The 23,873-nt window shown below is 40.5% G+C and overlaps 1 protein-coding gene across 1 annotated transcript; it reads right to left on the reverse strand.

Moving 5' to 3' along the window:
- Positions 1-692: 692 nt before the first annotated feature.
- On the reverse strand, positions 693-23,354 carry gsna (gelsolin a). Its single transcript, XM_061698118.1, has 16 exons — positions 23,164-23,354; positions 14,571-14,768; positions 13,611-13,765; positions 13,100-13,261; positions 12,822-12,971; positions 12,453-12,542; positions 10,150-10,282; positions 9,274-9,578; positions 8,031-8,164; positions 7,809-7,899; positions 5,307-5,477; positions 4,385-4,559; positions 3,703-3,824; positions 2,798-2,875; positions 2,650-2,710; positions 693-1,399 (listed from the first exon to the last, which is right to left on the reverse strand). Exons 2-16 carry the CDS (start codon positions 14,761-14,763, stop codon positions 1,230-1,232), a joined length of 2,190 nt encoding a protein of 729 aa, XP_061554102.1. The 5' UTR covers positions 14,764-14,768; positions 23,164-23,354; the 3' UTR covers positions 693-1,229.
- Positions 23,355-23,873: the final 519 nt, after the last annotated feature.

Here is a 23,873-nt window from a genome sequence, read left to right on the forward strand (position 1 = left end):
CGCATAATTGTTGTTTAGCACACGCAGATCTACCTACTTGCTGGTTTGTTTTCAATTAAATAAAAAAAACATTTCTTTCCAATCTTAGCTTTGTTTTCTTTTATTTTCTTCTTTATTGGAGACCAACCAATCCTGAAAAAAAAAAACACTTATTTGCCGCTTATTTGAGAATTTCTGGGGTTGCAGATTTGTTTCTTCTTCTTCAATGCAATTAAAATTTGTGGTCCCTATTCCCTGCGAATAGTGGGGGTCCACTGTACTGTATAAGTGTTGCGACAGTAGACGGTCATATAGTTACAATGCAAATGCTACATAAATAATTTTTTGTTAAGGTGGCATTGCATTAGATGTTTTCCCACTCAAACAGCATTTGTCTTGAAGTGCTATTGATAGAAAAAAAAAGTCTGTTATGGTCCTCCTGAACTTATTAAAATTGAATGCCAAAAACTGTAGTGTTTATTTACTATTAAATGTACTATACACATACTGGGCATGGATTTTTCTTTTCAGAACGAAAACGCGTACAAGTTCATGTTCTTTGCTTTTTCTGTACAGTATTTGAAGACTGTTCTGATCCGAAAGCTGGATATTCAATGCAAGTCCAATATATAGCATGGTTAAAGATGCTGTTAAAGCTTGTCATTCAAATTATTTGAATATTTTCAAACAATATAAATATATATACACACGCACACCTTTTAATTGGATTTTATTGTGATGGTAAGGTGTAGGAAGACTGTCAACAGTAAAACATGGACAAGTTTTAGCAGCAGCAAAAAGCAGCAATGCTGATCAAATAATAAATATGGCATGCACGCCACTTGTAGAGAAAAACATCCATAATCCTAAGCAATGGGCGTAGTACTATTAAAAACTAAAAGGATAAAATAAACTACAAAATTAAGGCATTTTATTCCGTTGCTTGCTGTGTCTAGGCATGTGTCCAATTCGGAAATATGTTTTGTTTATTTAAATGTGTAGGAGATTGCATTTGAACAAAAACCCTGCATGAAGACAGTTTGTAAAAAGATTTGCAGCGATTATTTGGTTTTAAAAGAGAATGAAGTTAGCACTCTGGAGCAAAAACCTTTTTTTTTTTTTTAATCATAGCTACGTAAGTCTCAAGGCATACTGGCAGCTAAAAACAAAAACAGTCTTGTGCTTGCAGAGGCGGCTAAGTGTCAGGTGCTGGTTGGATGTCCGGTGTGTAGGGGGGACCAGGTGGGAGCTCACAGGGCCAGTTCGGCCATGGCCCGCTCCAGGGGGTCGCTGGTCCAATAGTCGTGGTCCCAGCCCAGGAACCAGCCAGTGAAAGTGGGCGGCTCGAAGCACTGCTTGATCTTCACAATGGGTGTCCTGCGGTCTCTGTTAGCGGGGTCGGTCTCGATGTAACGCACCGCTGAAGGGCGAGATGCGATTTCATTATTAATTGCTGATTGACAACTATTATGGTTTGCAATTATTTAGCTTAGATTTGCTTTAACACTAGCAACCATGCACAATCATCCTACCTGCATGAAAACCTACTAAATACAGTAAAACCACACTATTAGCAAAAGACTGGATAAGTGACACCCTCAAAAAATTTTAATATTGCCTATATTAATAGTATAACCAGTAAATATGATTACAAAACACTTTAAAACTCATCTTAAAACAGTATCGTATAATTAAAAAGCTTACAGATGATTTGATTTTACACATCTTTGTGGCTTTTGCAACCCATAAAAATAGCAATTATCAAGCAATAACAAGATCTCCTGTTTATTAGCGTGAGCTTTAGCCACTCAGAAGAGCAAAAACACACATGCACCAAAGACTATATAACTTCCGCTAACAACCGAGGCTAAACTTAGCTCATCCGCAACATACAAATATTTCAGAACAGTCGAGATGTATCACTTCAAAATACTTCCTTAACACTAATGACTACTTCCCTAATAGTCAGAGCTATTGTGGCATCTTAGAACATTTCACAAAAATGCACCCAAATAGGCAATAGGTGAGTTTTTCCACAAATAGCTGAGGATAGGTTCCACAGGAAAAAAAAGTAATAGTCTGTAAATTTATAAATAGTGAACTGAAAACAGGCAGGGATTCACTATATAACTAAAAGTACATGAACGAATAGCTAAATACTGTACAAGGGGTTTGCAACATTTTGAGGTTATGACATCATCACACTGCATAAAGCACGCAGAGCCAATTACTGTTTGTGATAGTTGCATGGACTAGAAGTGTTTTGATACAAATATTTACTTTAATCATGATTTGACTCCTGCGTTAGCATCAGTGAGTGATGCACTAATGGTGCATTACAATTTACGTACAAGTTTGTGTAACGTCAGCTATCGCCAGGGGTGCTGAACCCCATTGTAAGCCATGGATATATATAGCTCTTGAAATTTTCATTTTTTTGGTATTTTGACCATTTTTCATTTTCTAAAATAAGTATAGTAATAATAAAACAAATGCTCTAAATAGCAATATTTCTATTTGGAAGTTTGGAGTCATGTCAGTAGTTAAAAGAATAAAACAAATTACTCTAACATGTACCTATAAATACCAAAATAAGATCAACGTATAATTTTGGAGTGGTCTCTTAATTTGTAGAGTTGATGATTAGTAATTTCATGAAGATGGTCTTACCAGATGCCATTGCTTCAGTCTTCTCTTCCTCTTGGGCCTCATTGCCGATCCAGACAAACACCTTCGCATACATCGGAAGTAGAGGATATTGGCTCATTTACGCTCATTTTTAGATTTGATCTCAAAGATATTGTTCTGCTTTCCCAACCTGTTCCCAGGTGTCGAGTAGCATGACATCATCAGTGGCGAGGTCATCCTGGGTCATCTCTCCAGGTACCTCTTCAATCTGGAATTGAAATTATGTGTTCACAAGTGTAGCATGCATAAAGTGTCATAAAGTGTCCAATTTCTAGTTTCCCCAGCTTTGTTGCTTCAGCATTTTTCAGGAGTATCTGTACATTTCTGTTATATACTGAAACAATGGTGACACCACTTCCATCCATCCATTTTTTTTCTTTTCAGGTTTGACCCTTTTTAAGCATACTAAATCAGCTTCACAGCTAAATCATGACTTTTCACAATTTAATGAAACAACAGGCTATATTCAGAAACAATGGGAATCACAAACCTGATGCGGAATGCTCAGTAAAAACACAAAATAACCCCCCCAAAAAACCCAAACAAACCAAAAAGTTTATCAAAACTAAATTATGTGATGAAAAGCATTACTATTTTCAAATGTTTCTTTGTGGTGCACATCCACCCTAAATAAATAAATATCCATCACTGTTTGCACATTAAGTGTACACTGCTATATACTCCCAGGTACACAACATACCTGTAGGTAAAGATGAAATTGTGGCATATGGAAGATCTCATCATACTGTTTTTAATATACTGTACTGGATTATTCTTCTCATGTAGGTAAATAAGGAAACAAAAATGTCACAAATAATCTCTCACTATGATGTAGTGCCGTTTTCCACCACTGCAAATTACATCCAAATCTCAATCTGGATTGTATCTAGATGTTTTATTTGTATTTGATTTGTGTTGTTTTCTGTATTAACTGTAACATGATGTGTTTCTGTATTTTATGTACAGTATGTATGACTACTCTACAACTATGTTAATTTGACATAGTTTGTGTCTGTTTTAGTAAATTGGACTCACAATGAAGTTTCCAGTCTTGTTGGAGCAGGCAAAGAGTCTAGGTGGATGGGCGTCCATTTTGTCCTTAAGTCTGGTAGAAGTGCGATATTCAGTCTTTCCTCCAAGAGCGTCCCAGAAGTGACCTGTGAATGGGACACGTGCTTCTTGTTATTTTACTGGATATAAAACAGGTACCGTGGCCAACTCACTCAACTTAATGATAGTATGCTAGCTTGTTCCAACCTTTATGGCGCCATAGTGCATATTTTACATTAGAGAAGTCTTACGGCACACCACCAAACCAAAAATGTCACAAAAAGTATATACGGTATACTGAAATAAAGACAATCACGTCTTCATTTACTCAAAATGTACTTACTTGATGTGAAATCTGGGCCTGTTTAGTTGAACACAAAGCTATTATTTTGACCACTGGTGGATACATAGGTTAATTCTACATTTGCCATCTAGTGGAGTGAGTCGAGTTAATTGTTCATCATGAGTCCTGACATTATATAGTACGTCACTACCACAGATAGAAGAACAAAGATACATTATTCGCAGTAAATATAATTTTCAATGAAGTGAAATTGGATAACACTAATGGGTCGCGGCGCAGTGGTTGGGAAACCTTATTGTGTGGAACTTGTAAGCTTTGCAAAAAATAATCTTACTTTATTCAGATAGTCCCTAGACTCATTACCTGCCTCCCCTCCCTCAGGCAGCTCGGAGGGCGTCACTCCCAAGATGTCACACAGTTGCTGGGCTCCTGCCTTCTCAGTGTCACTGGAACCCACTCCCACCCACAGGAAGGAACCTCCAGGGCTCACCAGAATAAAAGCATCATTGGAGTTCAGGTTTGCTGCCACTGCATCAACCTGGACATACACATATGTTGAGTCACTTGCATAGTTTGTTTGGCACAATTTTTACACCACCTCCCTTCTGTGACACACACGGGCCAGGAATCAAACCTGTGACATCTACACTACCAATGCCTGCACATAAACAAGATTATGTTAATGTCAAGGAGAATTTTTGGACAAGAACTAGACACAATTTCCCATTCTGAACGGTCTGCAATATGACATCCATACAGCCAAAGCAAAAACTGAAATGTTTGATTTATGAAAAAAAAGATGAAATGCATGAACATAAATGTTGAGAACCTTTGCTCAGCTCTTTACAAAATGTATTAAGAGATCGAAAAAGTGTTACAGAAAAGGCTTTGAATTCTTGTGTTCATATGATACGGTTTGTCTCATTTATGTGAAGCGAAAAGGGGACTCCTTAATTGTCATACATGTTAGGTTTCGACCCATAATCAAGCCCCCATACACATTAATTTCTACTGACAGCTTTGAACTTTTTTTAAGCTTTTAGTCCTCCTATTTTCTGTTATTTCAAACTCTGTTGATTTTGGCAACTGTCTCCACAAGAGACTAAAGTTAATTTATTGGGGACTATTTTTGGCAGTGCATTAATCTGCATTTGGTTCTCTAGATGGTATTTCCCATGACATGTTTGTGTGAATTTATGAGTCAATACACACAAAATGATTCAGGTTTAGGATGTACAGACAATACTTCCATAGTGTCATTTAATTACTGTTTCTGATGTCTTACCTCCACAGCTCTGGTGTGTCCGGCGGAGTTGGAGCGCACCTGGAAGAGGCGAGTCTCTGCAGGAGCTGACTGACCTCCTTCCCTGGACGTCCCACCCTTGTAGATCACCATGGGCTGTCCTCCAAAGAGACTCATCAGGTGGGCCGGCTCCTTACCCTGCACCACCCTCACCTGACACAAACACCAACAGCACAGAGCTCATTAGTAGGTCTGTGCACTGATTCCTTGTGGAAGCAATCTCATGCTTTAATCTTAGTTATCTTGCAGACTGATTATCCCTTGTTGTGTAATCTAATGTCCAGCAACGCCACAATTGGGCCACAAAGGAGAAGCATCGAGCTAAACTACAAATCACACACTTCTGCAGGATGCTGGGTGTCAAGATTTGGTGGATGGGTGCATTATTATGTTAACAACACAAAGTGAACATTATCAACTCAGCAGCCGATGACAATGCTTAAAAAAAAGTTTAAACAGAGTCACGCAACAAAGCATTTGTTGCATGTAAATGTTTATTTGACTTTTTTTTCTGTGCATCAAAGCCAGATAGTAATTTAATTTTAATGTGATTTTTTTGGTATCTCTTCACTTGATTAACTGTACAATGAAATGTGGACCTTGTTGCTTATTTTACTTTTTTTACCAAAACATTAATTTTAGATACACTAAATCACTGTTGTTGTGCTCAGACTACAGCTATGTCTTTAAAAATATTGATTTGGTGCTATCTGGTGGCATTTTGGTGCCAGGTAACTATATTGAACTGAGGAGAGGCGCGTCATTTAGTCACGCCATAGCCTTGTATAATACAAAAACTGCTCTGCCGCCATCTTGTGGCATCTATAGGCAATTAGAAACCTTTTGGGTGGGAATCAATTCCTTGCATATTTTCGATATTCACAGCAAGGCCTGGTCCCTCTACCCTGCAAATAGTGGAGATTTCACCGTATTTATTATTTGGTCAGCAATCATACTACAGCCAGTGCCCGACTGGTTAGCACATCCGCCTCACAGTTCTGGGGACTGGGGTTCAAGTTTGCGTGTTCTTCCCCTGCCTGCTTGGGTTTTCTTTAGGTACTCCGGTTTCCTCCCACATCCCAAAAACATGCGTGCTAGGTTGATTGAGGACTCTAAATTGCTCATAGGTGTGCATGTGAGTGCGAATGGTTGTTTGTTTATATGTGTGCCCTGCGATTGGTTGGCGACCAGTTCAGGGTGTACCCCACCTCTCGCCCGAAGATAGCTGGGATAGGCTCCAGCACGCCTGCGACCCTAGTGAGGAGAAGCGGTACTGGAAATTGATGGATGGTATTCCAGTCAATGAGAAATCTACAAGGAAAATGCAAAAACTACAAAATGTGGACATTTATCTAATTGTTTCAGTTGTTTTGTAATAATCATCTGTACATATAATTTTAGTCTAGATACGAATTAAACATTTACAAGACACTGTTGTATCCCTAGATAGAATTAGGAACAATATTTGGCATCACACACCTCACTATAAATGAATAGAAGCATGTGATTTCACCCAGCCATTAACAAAGACAACTATATTAAGTTAAGTAAAAGTTAAAATCAAATAAAGATATATATGCACCAATACATAAATATATAGATTAAATTCTCATTTTATTTAAATACAAATAATTATAATAATAATTATTATCCTTGTATTATTATCGTACATATAAAGATAACAGTTAAAAACAAGTTTTTAGTTAACATTTTTTTAGGTTTACATTTTTTTAAGTTATTAAGTGTTTCAAAGAGTGCCCCGTCAAAGTGGGAGTGGGGATCTTGGAAAATGCTTTCGTGTTTTACACACACAAACTACTGTAGATGCAGTTGAGGGGCAATGTAATGTACACATATATGAAGCATGCACATGGAAATGACAAGGTACACAGTGAGGTGAAAATGCAGGCAAATTTGAGAAGTGGACATCTTATATGCACAGAGCCAGGACTGTGATGTGATGTTGACCACATCTTTATTATCAACTATCGTCAATATACAGTACAGACTTTGTCTCCATGCGTATTTAAACCTTAACGTCATCAAATGATGGTATGAGGCATTGTCGCACTATTGTAGGATTGGAAAATGGTCTATTAGCTACATGGAAGAACCGTTAACAGCTCCAATATTGATGTTCAAGTACTATTTCCCTTATCAAATATTAACATCCAAAGTATAGCTAGGGTTTTGTCACTGGCTCTGGACAAAAAGTCAAGGGTCAGTTTGAAAAGGAGAATACCTGAGTGGTTATAGGAGCACCAACAACCTGAGGAGAAAGATGTATTGTGAAATCAAGAAGGAAAGAAGCAGCGGAGAGGAAAGGAGATGGCGAAAGATGCCAAAGGTCAGATGAGGAGAATGTGCTTCTTGGGAGCCAAAGTGGAGCACTGACAATGTGAGTGACTGAATGGGTTTGAGGTCATGAAAATAAAAAGCAGTATTTATAAAAGCTTTTGGGGTTACAAGTCCAATGAGCGCTACCTGGACAGGACCGCCGCCAAGCTCGTCATCCAGCTGGGCGCTGAGGATTGCGCAAGCCCCAATTTCATCCTGGCTGGAGTCCATGCCCTGCCTGGAAATGAGGAACGACAATCATCATATGCAAACACACTGGGAGGCCTGTTCAGGAGATATATGCAAATTAAGATATAATATATATATATTTTTTTCTGTTTACATAGTTTACAAGCTTATCTTTCTCACCACATGTAGATGATATGTCCGTGACGTCCTCCATGATGGTAGTTATACTGGATGATGTAACTGTCTCCACCAAAGAACTGCCCATATGTAGACGGTTCTACTGGCACTTTGTCAGATCCCTCAATACGCCAGATCTGCCAGGAAAGACAAAACAAGTGATCTCTTTCACTCTCGCAGGACATGTCATTAGGTACACGTGCACCATCTAATCAGAACCAGAATCTGAATCATTTGAGTCAAATGATATCCATTAAAACGCCAATTTCAAATATTCTGCCATAGGTTCTCTCTTGTATTAACTCTGGCTTTCTTGCCATCAAATCAGCATGGTTAACATGCTAATGTTGTGAACTGACTAACAAAAAAAAAATGCTAAATTAGCTAATGATAGCGACAGAAAAACACAATTCTATTAAATCTAAATCTCAACCGCGGAACACTTTACCGCTCTCTGTTTACGTCTTTTTTAATCTCATGTCATCATCCGCTGAGGTTAAAAAAGTAACGCTCATTTTTTTTTTAACCTCAGCGGATGATGAAGTAAGGAGTAGAGAGTACAGATATCAGTTGTTAAATAAAATTTGTCTGAAAAAAATAATCTTCAAGTAAAGTAGAGATACCTGGGAAATTTACTGAACAAGAGTTAAGTATTTGTACTTCATTACTTCCCACCACTGCATAGTGGCATTAATAATAAGTTATTAGTTTGGCGTAGTATACATCTGTACTGCATTATTCAAACATTTGCCTTACTCATATTTTAATACTGTTTGCTATAAAACTCAAACTACAAAAAAAAAAAAAAAAACTGCAACCATGATAATTGACAAATTGTTAATTGAATACCCCTCTGACCTTGCTTTTACAATCAGTTCTGACCACTGATTTGTTCATAATAATGTTAATAATAATGATAATTTTTCACACTAACTAACCACAATATTGTAATATATTTAGATATGCAGATTCAAATTCAAATTTGTCACAAACTAATTTTCTGCAGGAGGTAGAAGAGCTTACATGGAAATGATGCACCGCCTACTGGTTGGTGTTCAACATATTAATTCGTCTTTGTCAGTTAGCAGCTTTAGCAATTACACTTCACATTATACTTTACACCTGCGGGAGGAGCTCGGGAACAGAATCCTCAATTATTTTTAGTGTCAATCTGGACGGTTTTACCAGTACAGTATTAAAAGAGTCAACAATTCGAAGCGAACCCAGCTTGCCTCCATCCCCTCACCTGTTTCTCTCCAGTGCCGTCATCCACCATGCCGTGCTGGGCGGCCATGGCGGGGGAGTCGTGCAGACAAGCGGCGTCGAAGGCCACCTTCTCGATCTTGGCGATGCTGTTAGCGATGTAGGCCACACCCAGGCCCACGGTCTGATCTTTGTCCCTCCAATTTTTGAAGAATTGCTTGAAGAGCGGAGTCTCGCCCATCTCTGGCAGGATCTGCACTTGAGTGTGTTTGGGGTAACCCATCTTATTTATGAACTCCTCAGCAGCCTTCATCGACGCCTTTCGCTCATCTATGTTGGCGTCTTGACCTTTGAAGTAAAGAGAGAGAGAAAAGCTGCGGTGACGACTGAGAGAAATACAGTTATACAACACTATTTAGGGGATAGGGACCAAGCATTGCCGTGAAAAGCAGTAAAATTAAAGTAATTGACCCCCCCCAAAAAAGAAACGTAAATATATCACACACTGATCCCAAAATACTTACATTAATGTTAAAAATAAATGGCTTACATATGATTTGATGTCTTATTTTAAAAAAATCTATCGTAAGTGCGCTTGTAGAAGACTTTACACTGACAATCCAGGCTAAACCCAGCTCCTCCCCGACATACAAAGCTTGTGTCACAGTCGAGATGTATCACGTCAACATAGTTGACACCGATGCACTTTAGACACGGCTTTGGAGCCATCTTGTGGCATCTTGGGCATTTCAGAAAGAGCACACACGCACGAAGTTTTTCAGCAATTAACGGAGGATAGGTTCCAAAACAAAAGAAAAAAAAACACAAATAAGTGAATTTGCAAATAGTGACCCGCAAATATGCAGAGGATTACTACATTTTATCAAAACAAACCATGGCTTGAAAACTACACCTTTACCTTTCCATACATAGATCTTGCCGTCAGAGCCGTGGTCCAAAATGAAACAGTCACCAGTCTCCAGGGCACTTTGGGGGAATGGGTTGTCCTCGGCCACCAGTGTAATAGTCATACCTCCGCTGGCATTGGACACCTGCCATAGAAGGTGACATGGAAGACAAAGATATTTGGTCAATTGACAGAGCGTGGATGAAGAATCTATTTCCTATCAGCGTATCTCTCAGTTTTCATGAAGTCCTTCGAGGGCCATTTTGAATTTATGAAAAAATAAGATACAACGATTGAACAGTTGATCATTATTACGTATTATGACCTTTTGTAGGTTGGATATATTGGGGATCGAGACAGCAGTTCCTCTGAGGTTTTATTTGTTTTTGGAAATGCATGGTGGGCTGCCTCAAATGCTCTTGCTTAGTTTCCCCAATCGGTTTAAAGGGTTGACATTGTGACAGATTGCTGTGCTGAATACTTATGGGCATTTCATCCATCCAACCATCCATTTTCTACCGCTTATCCGAAGTCAGGTAGCAGGGACTAAAGCAGGCCTAGACTTCCCTTTCTCCATCCACTTCATCCAGCTCTTCCGAGTGGATCCCGAGGCGTTCCCAGGCCAGCCGAGAGACGTAGTCTCTCCAGCGTGTCCTGGGTCGTCCCCGGGGTCTCCTCCCGGTGGGACGTACCCGGAACACCTCACCAGGGAGGCGTCCGGGAGGCATACAAATCAAATGCCCCAGCCACCTCATCTGGCTCCTCTCAATGTGGAGGAGCAGCGGCTCAACTCTGAGCCCCTCCCGGATGACCGAGCTTCTCACCCTATCTCTAAGGGAGAGCCCGGACACCCTGCGAAGGAAACTCGTTCCGGCCGCTTGTATCCGGGATCTCGTTCTTTCGGTCACGACCCACAGCTCATGACCATAGGTGAGGGTAGGAACGTAGATCGACCGGTAAATTGAGAGCTTCGCCTTTCGGCTTAGCTCCTTCTTTACCACAACGGACCGATACAAAGTCCGCACCACTGCAGATACTGCACCGATCTGCCTGTCGATCTCTTGTTCCATTCTTCCCTCACTCATGAACAAGACCCCAAGATACTTGAACTCCTCCACTTGGGGCAGGATCTCATCCCCGACCTGGAGACGACACGCCACCCTTTTCCGACTGAGGACCATGGTCTCAGATTTGGAGGGGCTGATTCTCATCCCAGCCGCTTCACACTCGGCTGCTCACGGCTTGATAAAGCCAACAGAACCGCATCATCTGCAAAAAGCAGAGATGCAATACTGAGGCCACCAAACCGGACCCCCTCTATGCCTCTGCTGCACCTATAAATTCTGTCCATAAAAGTTATGAACAGAATCGGCGACAAAGGGCAGCCTTGGCGGAGTCCAACCCTCACTGGAAACGAGTCCGACTTACTGTCGGCAAAACGGACCAAACTCTGACACCGCTCGTACAGGGACCGAACAGCCCGTATCAGGGGGTTCGGTACCCCATACTCCCGAAGCACCCCCCACAGGACTCCCCGAGGGACACGGTCGAACGCCTTCCACAAAAGTCCACAAAACACATGCAGACTGGTTGGGCGAACTCCCATGCAAAATGATATATAATTTTGATCGGTATCAAATTGTACACTGTCATAGATACCCACGTATCTTGACCCTCATTCCTCCATGTCAAAGGGAATCCATTGTGTCAATTTTGCTTTATCTTGCTATCCAGAATGTAGGTGATGTAACCCTTCATTGCGGACTACGGCATACCCGTTGGCTATTTTCTTTTTTACATTATATATGTGTTGCTTTGTCAGATTTAGTAAAGTTGGTTTTGATGTTTATTTTCCAAATCGATACTTATTTGGTTCAGGGTTGTTTGCTCTAAAACGTGTTGGAAGAGTCATCTCACACTACAAAGCCTCCACAGTGGCAAAGTCAAAGTATTTCTCTCTCGGCTACAATCTCTTAAGCAGGCTCTACTTAAATTGAGTCTGGATTGCGATAAACGGTATTTTCTCATTTACTACTACCACTACTTTTAAGATTTGTGTTATACTTATTACTTGGTATTAACTAAATTTGGGACATGGATATCTTCTATGGTACATCCCTTTTCCGTATTATATCCTTGCTACAGAATAATCAATTTTATTACGACATACTTGTAGTTAAATCAGAGTCGTGACTCACAACTACCTATACGAATAATTCCGAGTATACATCGCATTTCACTAAACTGCTCACCGAAATGAGGCTACACTATAAGAAACAGTTACTGTAATGACTGCAAAAAGAAAGCAGGAGTACCTTGTACAGTTTGGCCTTCTTCCTGTTGGAAGCATCAGCCTTGATATCATCAGAGGCTCCGAGAGGCAGATCTGGTTTTTCTCCTAAAACCTAAGGACAGAAATAACAGTGTTTCAGTCTGATTTTAATGTGACACATGCACTCACCAGTCACATCGTGTCCGCAAGGACACTTGTATGATCTAACAACATTCAGTATAAGAACTATATTTTAAAGAATGCTTCCTTTCATAAGATTACCTCACTTTTGAATGACTATATGGGTTGTTCATGACATTATTTTTGAAACTTGGATTGCATTAGACTGTGCATGTGTACCTACTGTTGTTGCTTATGACCGTACAGTACATACAGCATAAAATAATCTTACCTCTATCATCTTCTCTCTCTCCATACCCTCATCACAGACATAGACGCGGGCCCTCCCACTGCGCTCATTGTCACGGATCCCCTTGGCAACCTGTGTGGCCTTCAGCTTCTCAAAGCGGTTACTCTGGGAACCGCACCACTGATAAATCTCCTGTAAAGCATGAGGAAGAGGACAAGTAAGTTAACACAATCTTTACCTGATAATGGACTCCAACAGTTACCCATAATTTTAGTAATAACACAATTCTGTTCAGAAAAAGGGACCCCAAGGTGACTCACAGCTCCTAAGTCCAGAATGAAACAGTCTCCTTGGTTGAAGCTATCCCAGCTAACTGGCACCTCTGTTGCCCTGACAACACGGCGACCTTTAACCTGGAGCATTCTCTGTACAACCACCTCATTGGTGACGACATGCTTGAACCCTGATGCCACACCTCCTTTCTGGTACATACAAGATACATTTTCCAAAGTTAATGACTGCCTATGAATATCAAGTTCTATCTGGAGATACATTTTTAGCGTATTTACACTGGGATGATATGATGTGTGGTTCAGCAACTGCTTGATAATGAGTAGATTTTGTGGGAGTCAGACATAAAATTCATTGGTATTTAAAAAAAAAAAGGGGGGAATCAGACAGGTAGACTAACTTCAAAACTTTTCAAAATGTAATACACCAACATACCAAATTTGCACACCAAACTACAATAAAAATGATGAGAATGAACCAAATGCTAACAAAAACTAACAAACATGCAGTTTGTAATGTAAACATTAGTTAAAATCCCACCATGTACTTGATCCCAGACTTGAAGTAGCCAAGAAAGGTTTTGGACTCATGTCCCTGGACTTCCCGATACTGAATGGGTTTTCCTCCCAGGAAGTCATCCATTTGGACCGTGAACATGGCCGCTGAGCCGCTCTCATCCTGGGTGCAGAAATCACCTGCACCAAGACAACAACACACAGATTCCATGTTAAACCTGCACAGTATTTTATTTCAGGGGTCTCACATCTATCCAGAGAAGCAAGTTTTGAATTAAAATCTGACACAAGCCCTCATACAGCCAGTAATTTATATTTGGCCACATTAATGGAAACCGGAAATAAAATATATGTCCAAAAATTGGTTTTTAATCAGTCTGTGTGAGACCACTTAACCACTAACTGTATGGATATGAATGTTACTTGTTTAAATAATCATTTGCTTGTAGATATTGTTGGGAAACTTCAGTAACTGTTTCTGCTAATGGACTTCCTCAAATTAGCAATGTTGACTTCCACGCACTCATACAATAGATAAAAAACATCCATCCATCCATCCATGTTCTTTACCGCTTATCCTCACTTGGGTCGCGGGCTGCTGGAGCTTATCCCAGCTATCTTTGGGCGGGAGGCGGGGTAGACCCTGAACCGGTCGCCAGCCAATCGCAGGGCACATAGAAACAAACAACCATTCACACTCACATTCACACCTTCGGGCAATTTAGTCTTCAATCAACCTACCACGCATGTTTTTGGGATGTGGGAGGAAACCGGAGTGCCCGCAGAAAACCCACCCAGGCACAGGGAGAACATGCAAACTCCACACAGGCGGGGCCGGGATTCGAACCCCGGTCCCCAGAACTGTGAGGCAGATGTGCTAACCAGTATTGACTGACTACGTATTGCCATTATTGGACCAAATGTTTAAGAGTGGATGTCTTCTTTAATTCTGCATTTGGGAAATTGTCAGGCTCTCTCCACTCACCCAACCAGAAATGGAGGTCATACTGCAGGTTTCCTGAGCGTTGCTTGATGGTGTTGAGGATGATGTATGCGTCGCCTGTGTAAAATCCTCCACACAGGTTCTCAGGAACAGGCACAAGGTCAAAGTTCTCCACCCGCCACACCTGGAGGCCCTGCTTCTTTCCAGCCCGCTCAAACTCTGGGTGGTCTGCCATTCTACCTGAAAGCAAATCAAGCAACTTTTTAGAAGTTGAGTTCTTTTCACTCCTCTGCAGATTTGAGCATATAGGTGTGTTGTCCTGGCAACAAGCTTGGTCTGACCATGTGGACAAACACTGCAGAGGTAACAGTTGTCACTCTGTGATAAGTGAAGCTTAGCTCCAACTATTTATGAGCCACTTGCTCGTGGAAACATCAAGCCACTCCCCTTAAGGCTGAGCTGTTGCCATGGATACAAAGTTTGAGCTATAGTTAGATATTAATGCACTGCATAGTGAATCACGGGTGCCCTGTGCATGGTGGGTGTTTCCCGTTGTGGAAGGAAGCTCTGGATATTATGACTCAGAGAGTCCGACAGAGACGTTCTAAACACCATATGGAGATCAAGTATATTTTCTCTTCAGCATATTCAAAATGTGCACATCTGTACCACACATTATTGAATGTGGAAACAGAACAACAGATTCAGTAAGGTCCAGAAATAGTTGAACATTGAGCTTTTATGATTTTTGCCTTTAACGAAACACTGCCATGATTTGAAATGAAACAATCCAGATGTGAAGAGTAGATTTGAAACTTAATTGAAGAGGTGTTCCAAAAATATGACAATGAACATTTAGCAATTAAAGCCATTTTATGGAGAGTACAACCCTTCAATGGTTCAAACATATTGGGACGATAATTTTAATCCAGTACACCCATTCCAGTTTGAATATCGCTTATCCTGTCCAAGGTTGAGGGGAGCTGGAGCCTATCCCAGCACAGTCCTTGTTGCCAGTCAATGACAGGACACGTATAGAGACAGACACACACAAACCCACGCTGCCTGTGTACCACTACAACATCAGTGACTATATCAGTTATCATTACCACCATATAACACCACAATTTGTATTGATTGTGACACATAGTTTGGTACAGCGAGTCAATCGCATGATTTGTTGGGGACAGTTTTTACAGCAGATGCAACCCTCCCATTTATTCTGTCTTGGGACAGGATAGGACTGCACTGCAGTGGCTGAGTCCTGAGGCATTGGCCGGAAATCAAACCCACACTGTCCCGTATGAAATGCAGCCGCATGCACCGTTACATTACCAATGCTAACCCCAGATTTTTTAAATACTTGGATGAATATCCTTTGCCGACTGTGAAAGTAGAGACCATGGTTGTCACCAAATTTCCAGCAAAGCAATACTTTGCCAGGCCTTCACTGCAGCCACCTTGATTTGTCACTTGTTTTCCATTTTTGCGGCCTTCACTTTTGTTTTCAGTCCCTGAAGCTGAAGGCCTCCACTTTAATCTCAACTTGATGCTTTAATTTTAAATGCATTGTGGCGATGTATGGAACATTAGAATCATTGTTCAAATACTTCTGCACTTGTAGTGAATAACAGGAACAGAGTAGTAGCATGAATAATGAGCATGAATAGAGAGAGGACTGCATTTTTTTTTAATCACACCTTAACTGGTAAGATCCTAAAATCCTGGCACCAACATGTAACAACACTGACAGAATGGCCTTGTGTCACATAACTGTAGCATCCTACACTTAGAAGCAAAAGTACAGGTGCACTTGTAAAGTGAACATGGAAACTAGTACGGAGTTAGTCCATAGGCGTGAACGGGAGTGTGAATTGCTGTTTGTCTGTTGTGCCCTACAATTGGCTAGTAATCAGTCCAGGTTGTACCCCGCCTCGTGCCCAAAGTCAACTGGGAGAGGCTCCAGCTCACACAAGCGCTATTGAAAATGGATGGATGGAAAAATGTCCCTAGTTTATTTACTAAGTACAACTGTGTATCAGCTCAGCTAAATGGTCACATCAAAACACACACACACACACACAAAAACACACTCATTTCTGACCATTTGTGAAAGCATATAAAGACACATGGCGCCAGTCTAGTCAAGGTTTTCTAGTACGTGCCTACTCAGTGCCATGTGATGTTTGAAATGTGAGAAATGAGGCCTGACCTTCCTGTTTACATTTTTTCCAGAGTAACTAATCATCAACAGTAAATTAAATCAAGTCCTGACGCTATTGCTTGTTTCACGGAAAAATAAGAATAATAAAATGGCCCAAACAATCAGAGAGTGCTTAAGGTACACCTTTGCAATGTTTAAAAAAAAAAAAAAAAAAAAAAAAAGAAGTCACATTTTCTGAGCTTCTACAAAGGCATTACAAGGTTTAAGTTTTCGACGGCAAATAACAAAGCATGTATCATATAAATAGAATGTTCAAGATAGAAAATGGTATTTACTTCATGGTTTGTGCTCCACCCATCCACTAAATTTCATAAATATAAGCCCTTTAGTGTTTTGTAGTGCATTAAACCAAACTATAAATATACTGTACTACAAACATGCTGTCTATGCACAGTCATTTATTGTTATTTAATGTAACTTGAATATTTAATAGCCTCTGACTACAACAGCAACGAATGGTTACATTAAGATTACATAATACACACCGTGAGAATAAATAATACAACTGGTCACGGAAATGTTTTCAGCAGACTAGCTTGACTCTCTTACTGGAAGAGTAAACACTGCAGAGCGTAAACAAGTTCTCTGAATTGAAGCAGTGTTAGCAAGTTAGATTTCACCTTTTTTTTTTTTTAAGTTGGCCTTCCCTACCGAATTTCAGCAAGGTTTCACTTAACTCATTTATTTAGCTAAAGATGTCATCATAACAACCTCAAGTACACAGTGTTTCTCAACTATTATGAGCACTTTCTGATGCTAGTATGGTCCAAACATTTTTATAAGTTGAGGGTCATGCAGTTTCAAACTGTTTGAATCTGTTTCTCCACAGTTAAGCAGCGTCTCTACGTGCATGAGTCACTGTCCGGGTGTCCACACTGGGACCACAAACATGGCAAGCATCTAGATGCTGATTCTTGAGGGGGAAGTAAGATAGTTGGGGGACTCATGCATCAAGGCCGACAAATTTATTTTCCACTATTTCTGCATTTATTACCTAACATTCAAGACTCATTGTGCAATAATTTGTCCACGGAATGTTGCAACACGGAAAAATAATGAGAAGAAACTCATTGTACAATCTGTTTAAAGTTTAATAGCTTGCTGGCTTGAGTTTTTTCGATGTCATTTGCTGTCATTTGTAATGGCAACGAGGAGAAAGGAGATATGGGAAAGTGGTACATGCGTTCCTGTCCTGGCTGCTGACTAAAATAATGTATAACTTAGGCCTGTTGCACACCAAGCAATGCGGCCTTACACAACCCCGTTCCTCCGACGGACACGCTCCATGCTTTGCTTCTAGCCAAAGGTACATATGAAATTATAAATATAGTCAATATTGTAAAACACAATGTATAATAGGCTACTCTAAATGCTGTGGTGTTGGTGTGGCTTGGCAGCTTGGGTGTCACTTATGTTTCATATCCGGAAAGGTTATTTTTTGTGTGTGTGAAAGCTCATGTGCATTTTAGATTGGCTGTTGCATCTGCGATGTTGCGACGTTTGCCAGCGGTTTGAATTTTAAATCAAAGTAAAACTAGCGGCTTACAGTCGGCCAGTCATGAAAACTAGATGCCGAACCCTGCACATGGCGCAACAGTTCAGTCGGCTTCGGCCATGTCGCTCGGTGTGCGGTGGGCCTAATGTAACAATAACACAACATCGTGAAAACAAAAATGGAATTTACACTGGAGAGTTGGCTCTGTTTAAGGAAACAGGGCGGATACATCTCAAGAGACTTACCTTCCAGGCATGCACTGTAATCTATCTTTTCCAAATTTGCCACATTTGCCATGCAGTTTGCCACCACACATCAACAAAGTTAGTTGGTAAGTAAAGTGTCACACAATCGAATGTGGCTGACTTAAGAGTTAGTAAAGTGCAGTTTTTAGATTGATACTAGCATTCAGGTATTATGCACAAGTCAAAGGAAATGGACTGGATTCTGCCATCAACAGCAGACATCTAATCCATTAGTACACTACCATACTTGGGATATTATGACCTGTGCTGTCTATAGTTTTTTATAGAGGTTATGGAAAACAGAAAAATCCCCATTTGTACACCAAGGAATACTTTGATACACTTAATGCACTTACCTAACTTTTCCTATCGCAACGTCTACAAATATTGTATTTTTCAGTTCATCAGTTATTAGGTAGTGTAGTAAGTAGAGTACTTATCCTCACACCTCAAACATAATGAACAAAAGCTGCTTCTAGAACAGTCAAACTGCTACTTCCAGCAACAGCTATGATAACATTAACCAACCAAACTACTGGTTATAAATTAGCAACTTCTGCTTGGGTGGCTACAAAGTCACTGACACATCCAACAATCTGATGACCACATGCATGCAAAGATCTGAGTGGAACCAGAGGATCTTTGGACATGAAGGCAGATGTTTGGCAGATAACTTTTAACGTGATACCTTGAGGATGGTCTCAAACATATAATGAAACAACAAAAACTGTAAAACTATGAGCTTAAAGGTCCCATATTTTACTAAAACAACTTTTTTTTACCTATTTTTTGGGATGCAATATTGGCTCTATGGTGCCTCAGTAAACATGTGAAGAATGAATTAAAATTGTCCACGCATTCCTGAGTCCCAGACATTTTTCTGGCGAGAAGCCTGAGTCTCAAGCTTATCTACGTCACTAGCAAAGATCTCCACGTACCTTTCCTCTCCCAAGCAAGCACTGTCAACATAACAAACGCGTCTGCTCACAAGGGTGTCTGCTACAAGGAGGCAACCAATCAGAGGAAAGGGGGCTGTCTTAGCCAAATATGTACAAAGCGGATAGAAAAGTGGGTCAAACAGAAGTAGCTGTCCTTTTCGTGACACTCGTATGACAAAACCAAGGTGTTTTTTTTTTAAATATAATTGACACTTTTATACTAAGTCCATGTTAGAGAGTCACTATATAGAGGTCTAAATAGCCAAAAATATGGGACCTTTAAGTTTCATACTCATCTTGCTTCTGTTAAATATGCATTTCATAAATTTACAGTATCTCAAAAGGCACCACAGGAGATTCTTCAAACTCAGTGACACATGTAGCTATCTTGTTAAAAATAGAACCCTTGTAAAAATCTGGAGACTAACACAGATTTACTTTCACATATCTTTTGTGCAGTTTTGGTTTGGCGGCACTTTAAAATAAACTACAAAAACGGCAGCCTTTGACTGCAATCATAGCCCCCAATGGAGGAAAGTGTTCTGCCATCACTGAGCACCAAAGCTGTTTTTCTCCCCTAGTAAGACACTGGCTTTGTCAGCCCTAATAAAGCAAACATTAGGGGGGATTCATCATGCCTGAGGAACTTAACACTTTGAAAAAAAAAAATCAAAGACTGAAAAGTATGTCTGAACTATGAAAATGGGTGAGATGGAGCCTATCCCAGCTGACTTTGGGTGAGTGGCAGGGTACACTACAGACTTGTATGGCAAATGAAACGCAGAAAAACATGAGATTCAAACCCAGAACCTCTGAACTGTAAGGCAGTGCTAACCACTTTCTACCAATCTGCCTGAAAATTCCATAATAAACAAAATGAGTTTGTTACAGCATGTAACATGGTTTGTAATGGTTGATTACGTAAACCATTAAATGTTTCGGGAGTTTTGGTTACAGCTACTAGCCTAAAATTCAGCTACTAGTCTAAAATTCTAGCCCAAAAAAGTCACATGATTATTTGACATGCTGGGAGAAATGTGTCCACATACAATAATGCCAAACCTCTGTGGAATCTCTAACCTCATGCACCCATCCCCCCCCCCCCCCCCCCCCCCTTTGGCTCCCAACACATTATATGGTCCCCTCCCCCATACTTAGCTCATTATGGCTCCTCCTTTTGGACAGCCCCTGCTGCAGGCCTCAAAACTGGTGCAGCACAAACAGTAGCCTCATATGTCCCAAAACAGCATGGGTATCAAAGCCCTTGTGATTTGTCAGCTGGTGTCCCAGCTGAAAACGCATGCTCATGATTCACAATTTTATTTGTGCAATTCATATTTACAGGATGTGTAGCAACTGCAGGCTTGTACTGGGATTTTCCCTAAAGGAGGACTGACACATTCAGTTTTCCCACAATATCTTGCATTAAACCTTGCTTTGTGCACTTGGGCACAGTTGTGAAAAAGAAAAGGGCCTTCACCAAATGGAAACTCTAACTCAGGGGTCACCAACCTTTTCGAAACTGAGAGCTACTTCTTGGGGACAGATTAAGGCAAAGGACTACCAGTTCACACTTGTGAAATAACAAATTTGCTCAAATTACCTTTAATTATGTTAATTTTGACCATCAATTATATTCATCTATGTTAAAACACAGATCATGTTAAATATCTCAAAATAATGCTAACAAATTATTTAACAAAGTAGGAAACTGATGAATATAAAAAAGCAATCACTTTATTTCTAATAAATCTCTGCAAGTGTTTACATTTTCAAATGATCACTTCTACAACATTCCCAGGAAATCACAATGTCCCATCACTGGTCAGCTATTTTGCCCGCGAGCAAGATGTTGGTGACCCCTGACCTAACTGTTCCTACAAGATTGGAAGCATAGAATAGTCCCATGACTTTTGGCAACATAGTGTAGCTTTTATCTTAAGTGCAAATACTGTACACAGTGGAACCTCCAAGTTTTAATCACACAATCCTTTCCAGTATGCTGGTCCTCCTCCGTTTTGTTCATAAGTCACCATCATACCATCTTTGTTAACCATACAGGCAATATTTGATGGAACATTGTAACAACCTTTCATTATGTATCATAAAAGTTCATTAATAAGCATAAACCAATACAAAGTGTACTCAGCTTTATGTCTCTTATTTTTAGTGTTGAAAAACTCTCCTCTCATTGCATTAACACAACTCATTTTACAGTGTACATTATGTACTTGTCATAATATTATGGTGAAACCATATTGTACTGAGCAGCCAGGACTTTTCCTCTTTGCCAACATTGTTACATTTTGGTGGTGGCATCAAACACACTTCCATCCTCTTCAATGAGATAAAGTAGTGAGAATTGCTGTCACAGTCAAAACATATCATGATATTGATATTGTCCCTGCTTAGGGTTTCTTCTTTTCTATTTTACTTGCCTGATTGGGGGGGTTTATATCGGGGATTTATCATCAATCTTTGTCAACTCTGGGCCTGTGAAGCCCTTTGAGACTCTTTAGTGATTTAGGGCTATACAAACAAACTTGATTTGTGGCGTAGGTGCTGTGTACAGTAAAGTGTTGCAAAGTATTAATTACTGGTTAATGGTACTCAATTGAATCCCTGATGGGGAGTTTAACCCCCTAAATGTATTTCAATTTAGTCGGCCTGTATCTGTTTGTGAACACGCTTACAACTTTTAGACAATCCTGCGAAAATCTAAACTAAATTTAGAAAAGAATAAAACCTATATTTATTTTCTTTGTATCTTCATTGGAGCTTGAGCAAACACCCAAATCTCACATAAGATGCACACAAAGAAAAGCATGTCGTTGTTTGGGACTTCCTTCTACTGTAAATATGCAGGACGTGGGTTAGCGAGGACGCAGGCCTCCTGGACTCACATTTGTCACGCCATTCCTTTCGGATTGGACGGCAACTGTCTATGCATATCGCCTCCTCACACATGTTATGACAAACACAACACTGAGTGACACGATCATCTCGTGGTCACTGTCGCGACTTCCTCACTATTTGCTTCGACGTTTCTATGGGAACAACAGACATCTCCTCTTGTGGATGGCATACAATAGATCATGATTTTCACACCATTTCGGGTTAGTTCAACTGTTCTTTAATTAGGTGTTTTGAATGGTATGCTATCCTCCCATCCAATCCATTTTCTATACCGCTTAACCTTATTAGGGTTGCGTGGGAGCTGTGGCCTATTTCAGTTGACTTTAAATTTGAAACACCCTTGATTGGTTGCAGGTCACATACACAAACAACCATTCACACTCACATTCATATGGACAATTTCAAATCTTCATTTGACCTCACAAACATGTTGGGGTTTTTTTGGAATGTGGGAAGAGAAGGGAGAAAACCCACACAAGTACTGGGAAAACAGAGGAAGGGCGGAGGCAGCCGTGATTCGAACCCAGAACCTCAAAACCGTGAGGCAGGCGTGCTAAGCACTATTTATTTGTTCACCGTGATGCCAAAGTACACAATGGAATCCACATGCAAGGGTTATGTCCTTATAAGGCAGCGGCTGCATACCATTATAAGGTTGTTACTACAACATTGCTACTACTGTTCAATACTTCAGAAAGGCACACAAAGTAGGCCGCCATGCAGAAATAAGGCCCGTTCATTCTTATTGTTACACAGGAAAGTCATTTGAGTTCACTGAAGCATCAAATAATTATCCTGGCCCACAAATTTGTCGTACCTTACCGATCCTGAAAGTTGTTCTGTGAAACAAACGGAGAACCAACGGAGACGTGGGCGAGCCGCGATGAGTGCTTCTTGCTGCAAGGCTTGGGGGGGTTGGGGGGGGGGGGCAGTGAGGCGTCGAGACGGCGTGGCAGCTGAGCGCAAAGCCGCTACTTTTGAGGCTGTCCCGGGACACACCCCGTTATTGATGCCCGCCCGGCCTGCAGGAGGGGGAGGTCGTGTGCGCGCGCACATGCACGCGCCCGCCTAATTTATCCCGACGTCACCACTTTTGTGAAATTTACTGTGACCATTTTGCACGCTTGGGACAGTTTTATAGGCTCGGGGAAAGCCTAGACGTTATTTTGGTTTGTGTCAAAAAGCTTACTCTAATTCTACTTCCGGTATTTTATACAGCGTTCATGCTGAACTATGCTGCCACCAACTGGCGACAAAAAAAATCCAAACATTGGATAAATCAGTGTCTCGCAACCTTTATTGGATTATTCTTAAAATCTCACGGCATACCACAAAAGAAAAAAATGTCACAACAGTATATTTTCTGAGATAATGATGCTCTCGTCTCAATTTACTCACAAATGCGGAGACTCATTGTGAAATCTAGGCCTGTTTTGTTGAACACAAAGCTACGACCGTATCTGTTGTAATATGTATGCATAGCAACAAGTGGATGCACAGGTTAATTGTACCTTCTGCCATCTAGTG

The sequence above is a fragment of the Phycodurus eques genome, chromosome 15 (assembly GCF_024500275.1).
Source record: "Phycodurus eques isolate BA_2022a chromosome 15, UOR_Pequ_1.1, whole genome shotgun sequence".
NCBI classification, from domain to species: Eukaryota; Metazoa; Chordata; class Actinopteri; order Syngnathiformes; family Syngnathidae; genus Phycodurus; species Phycodurus eques.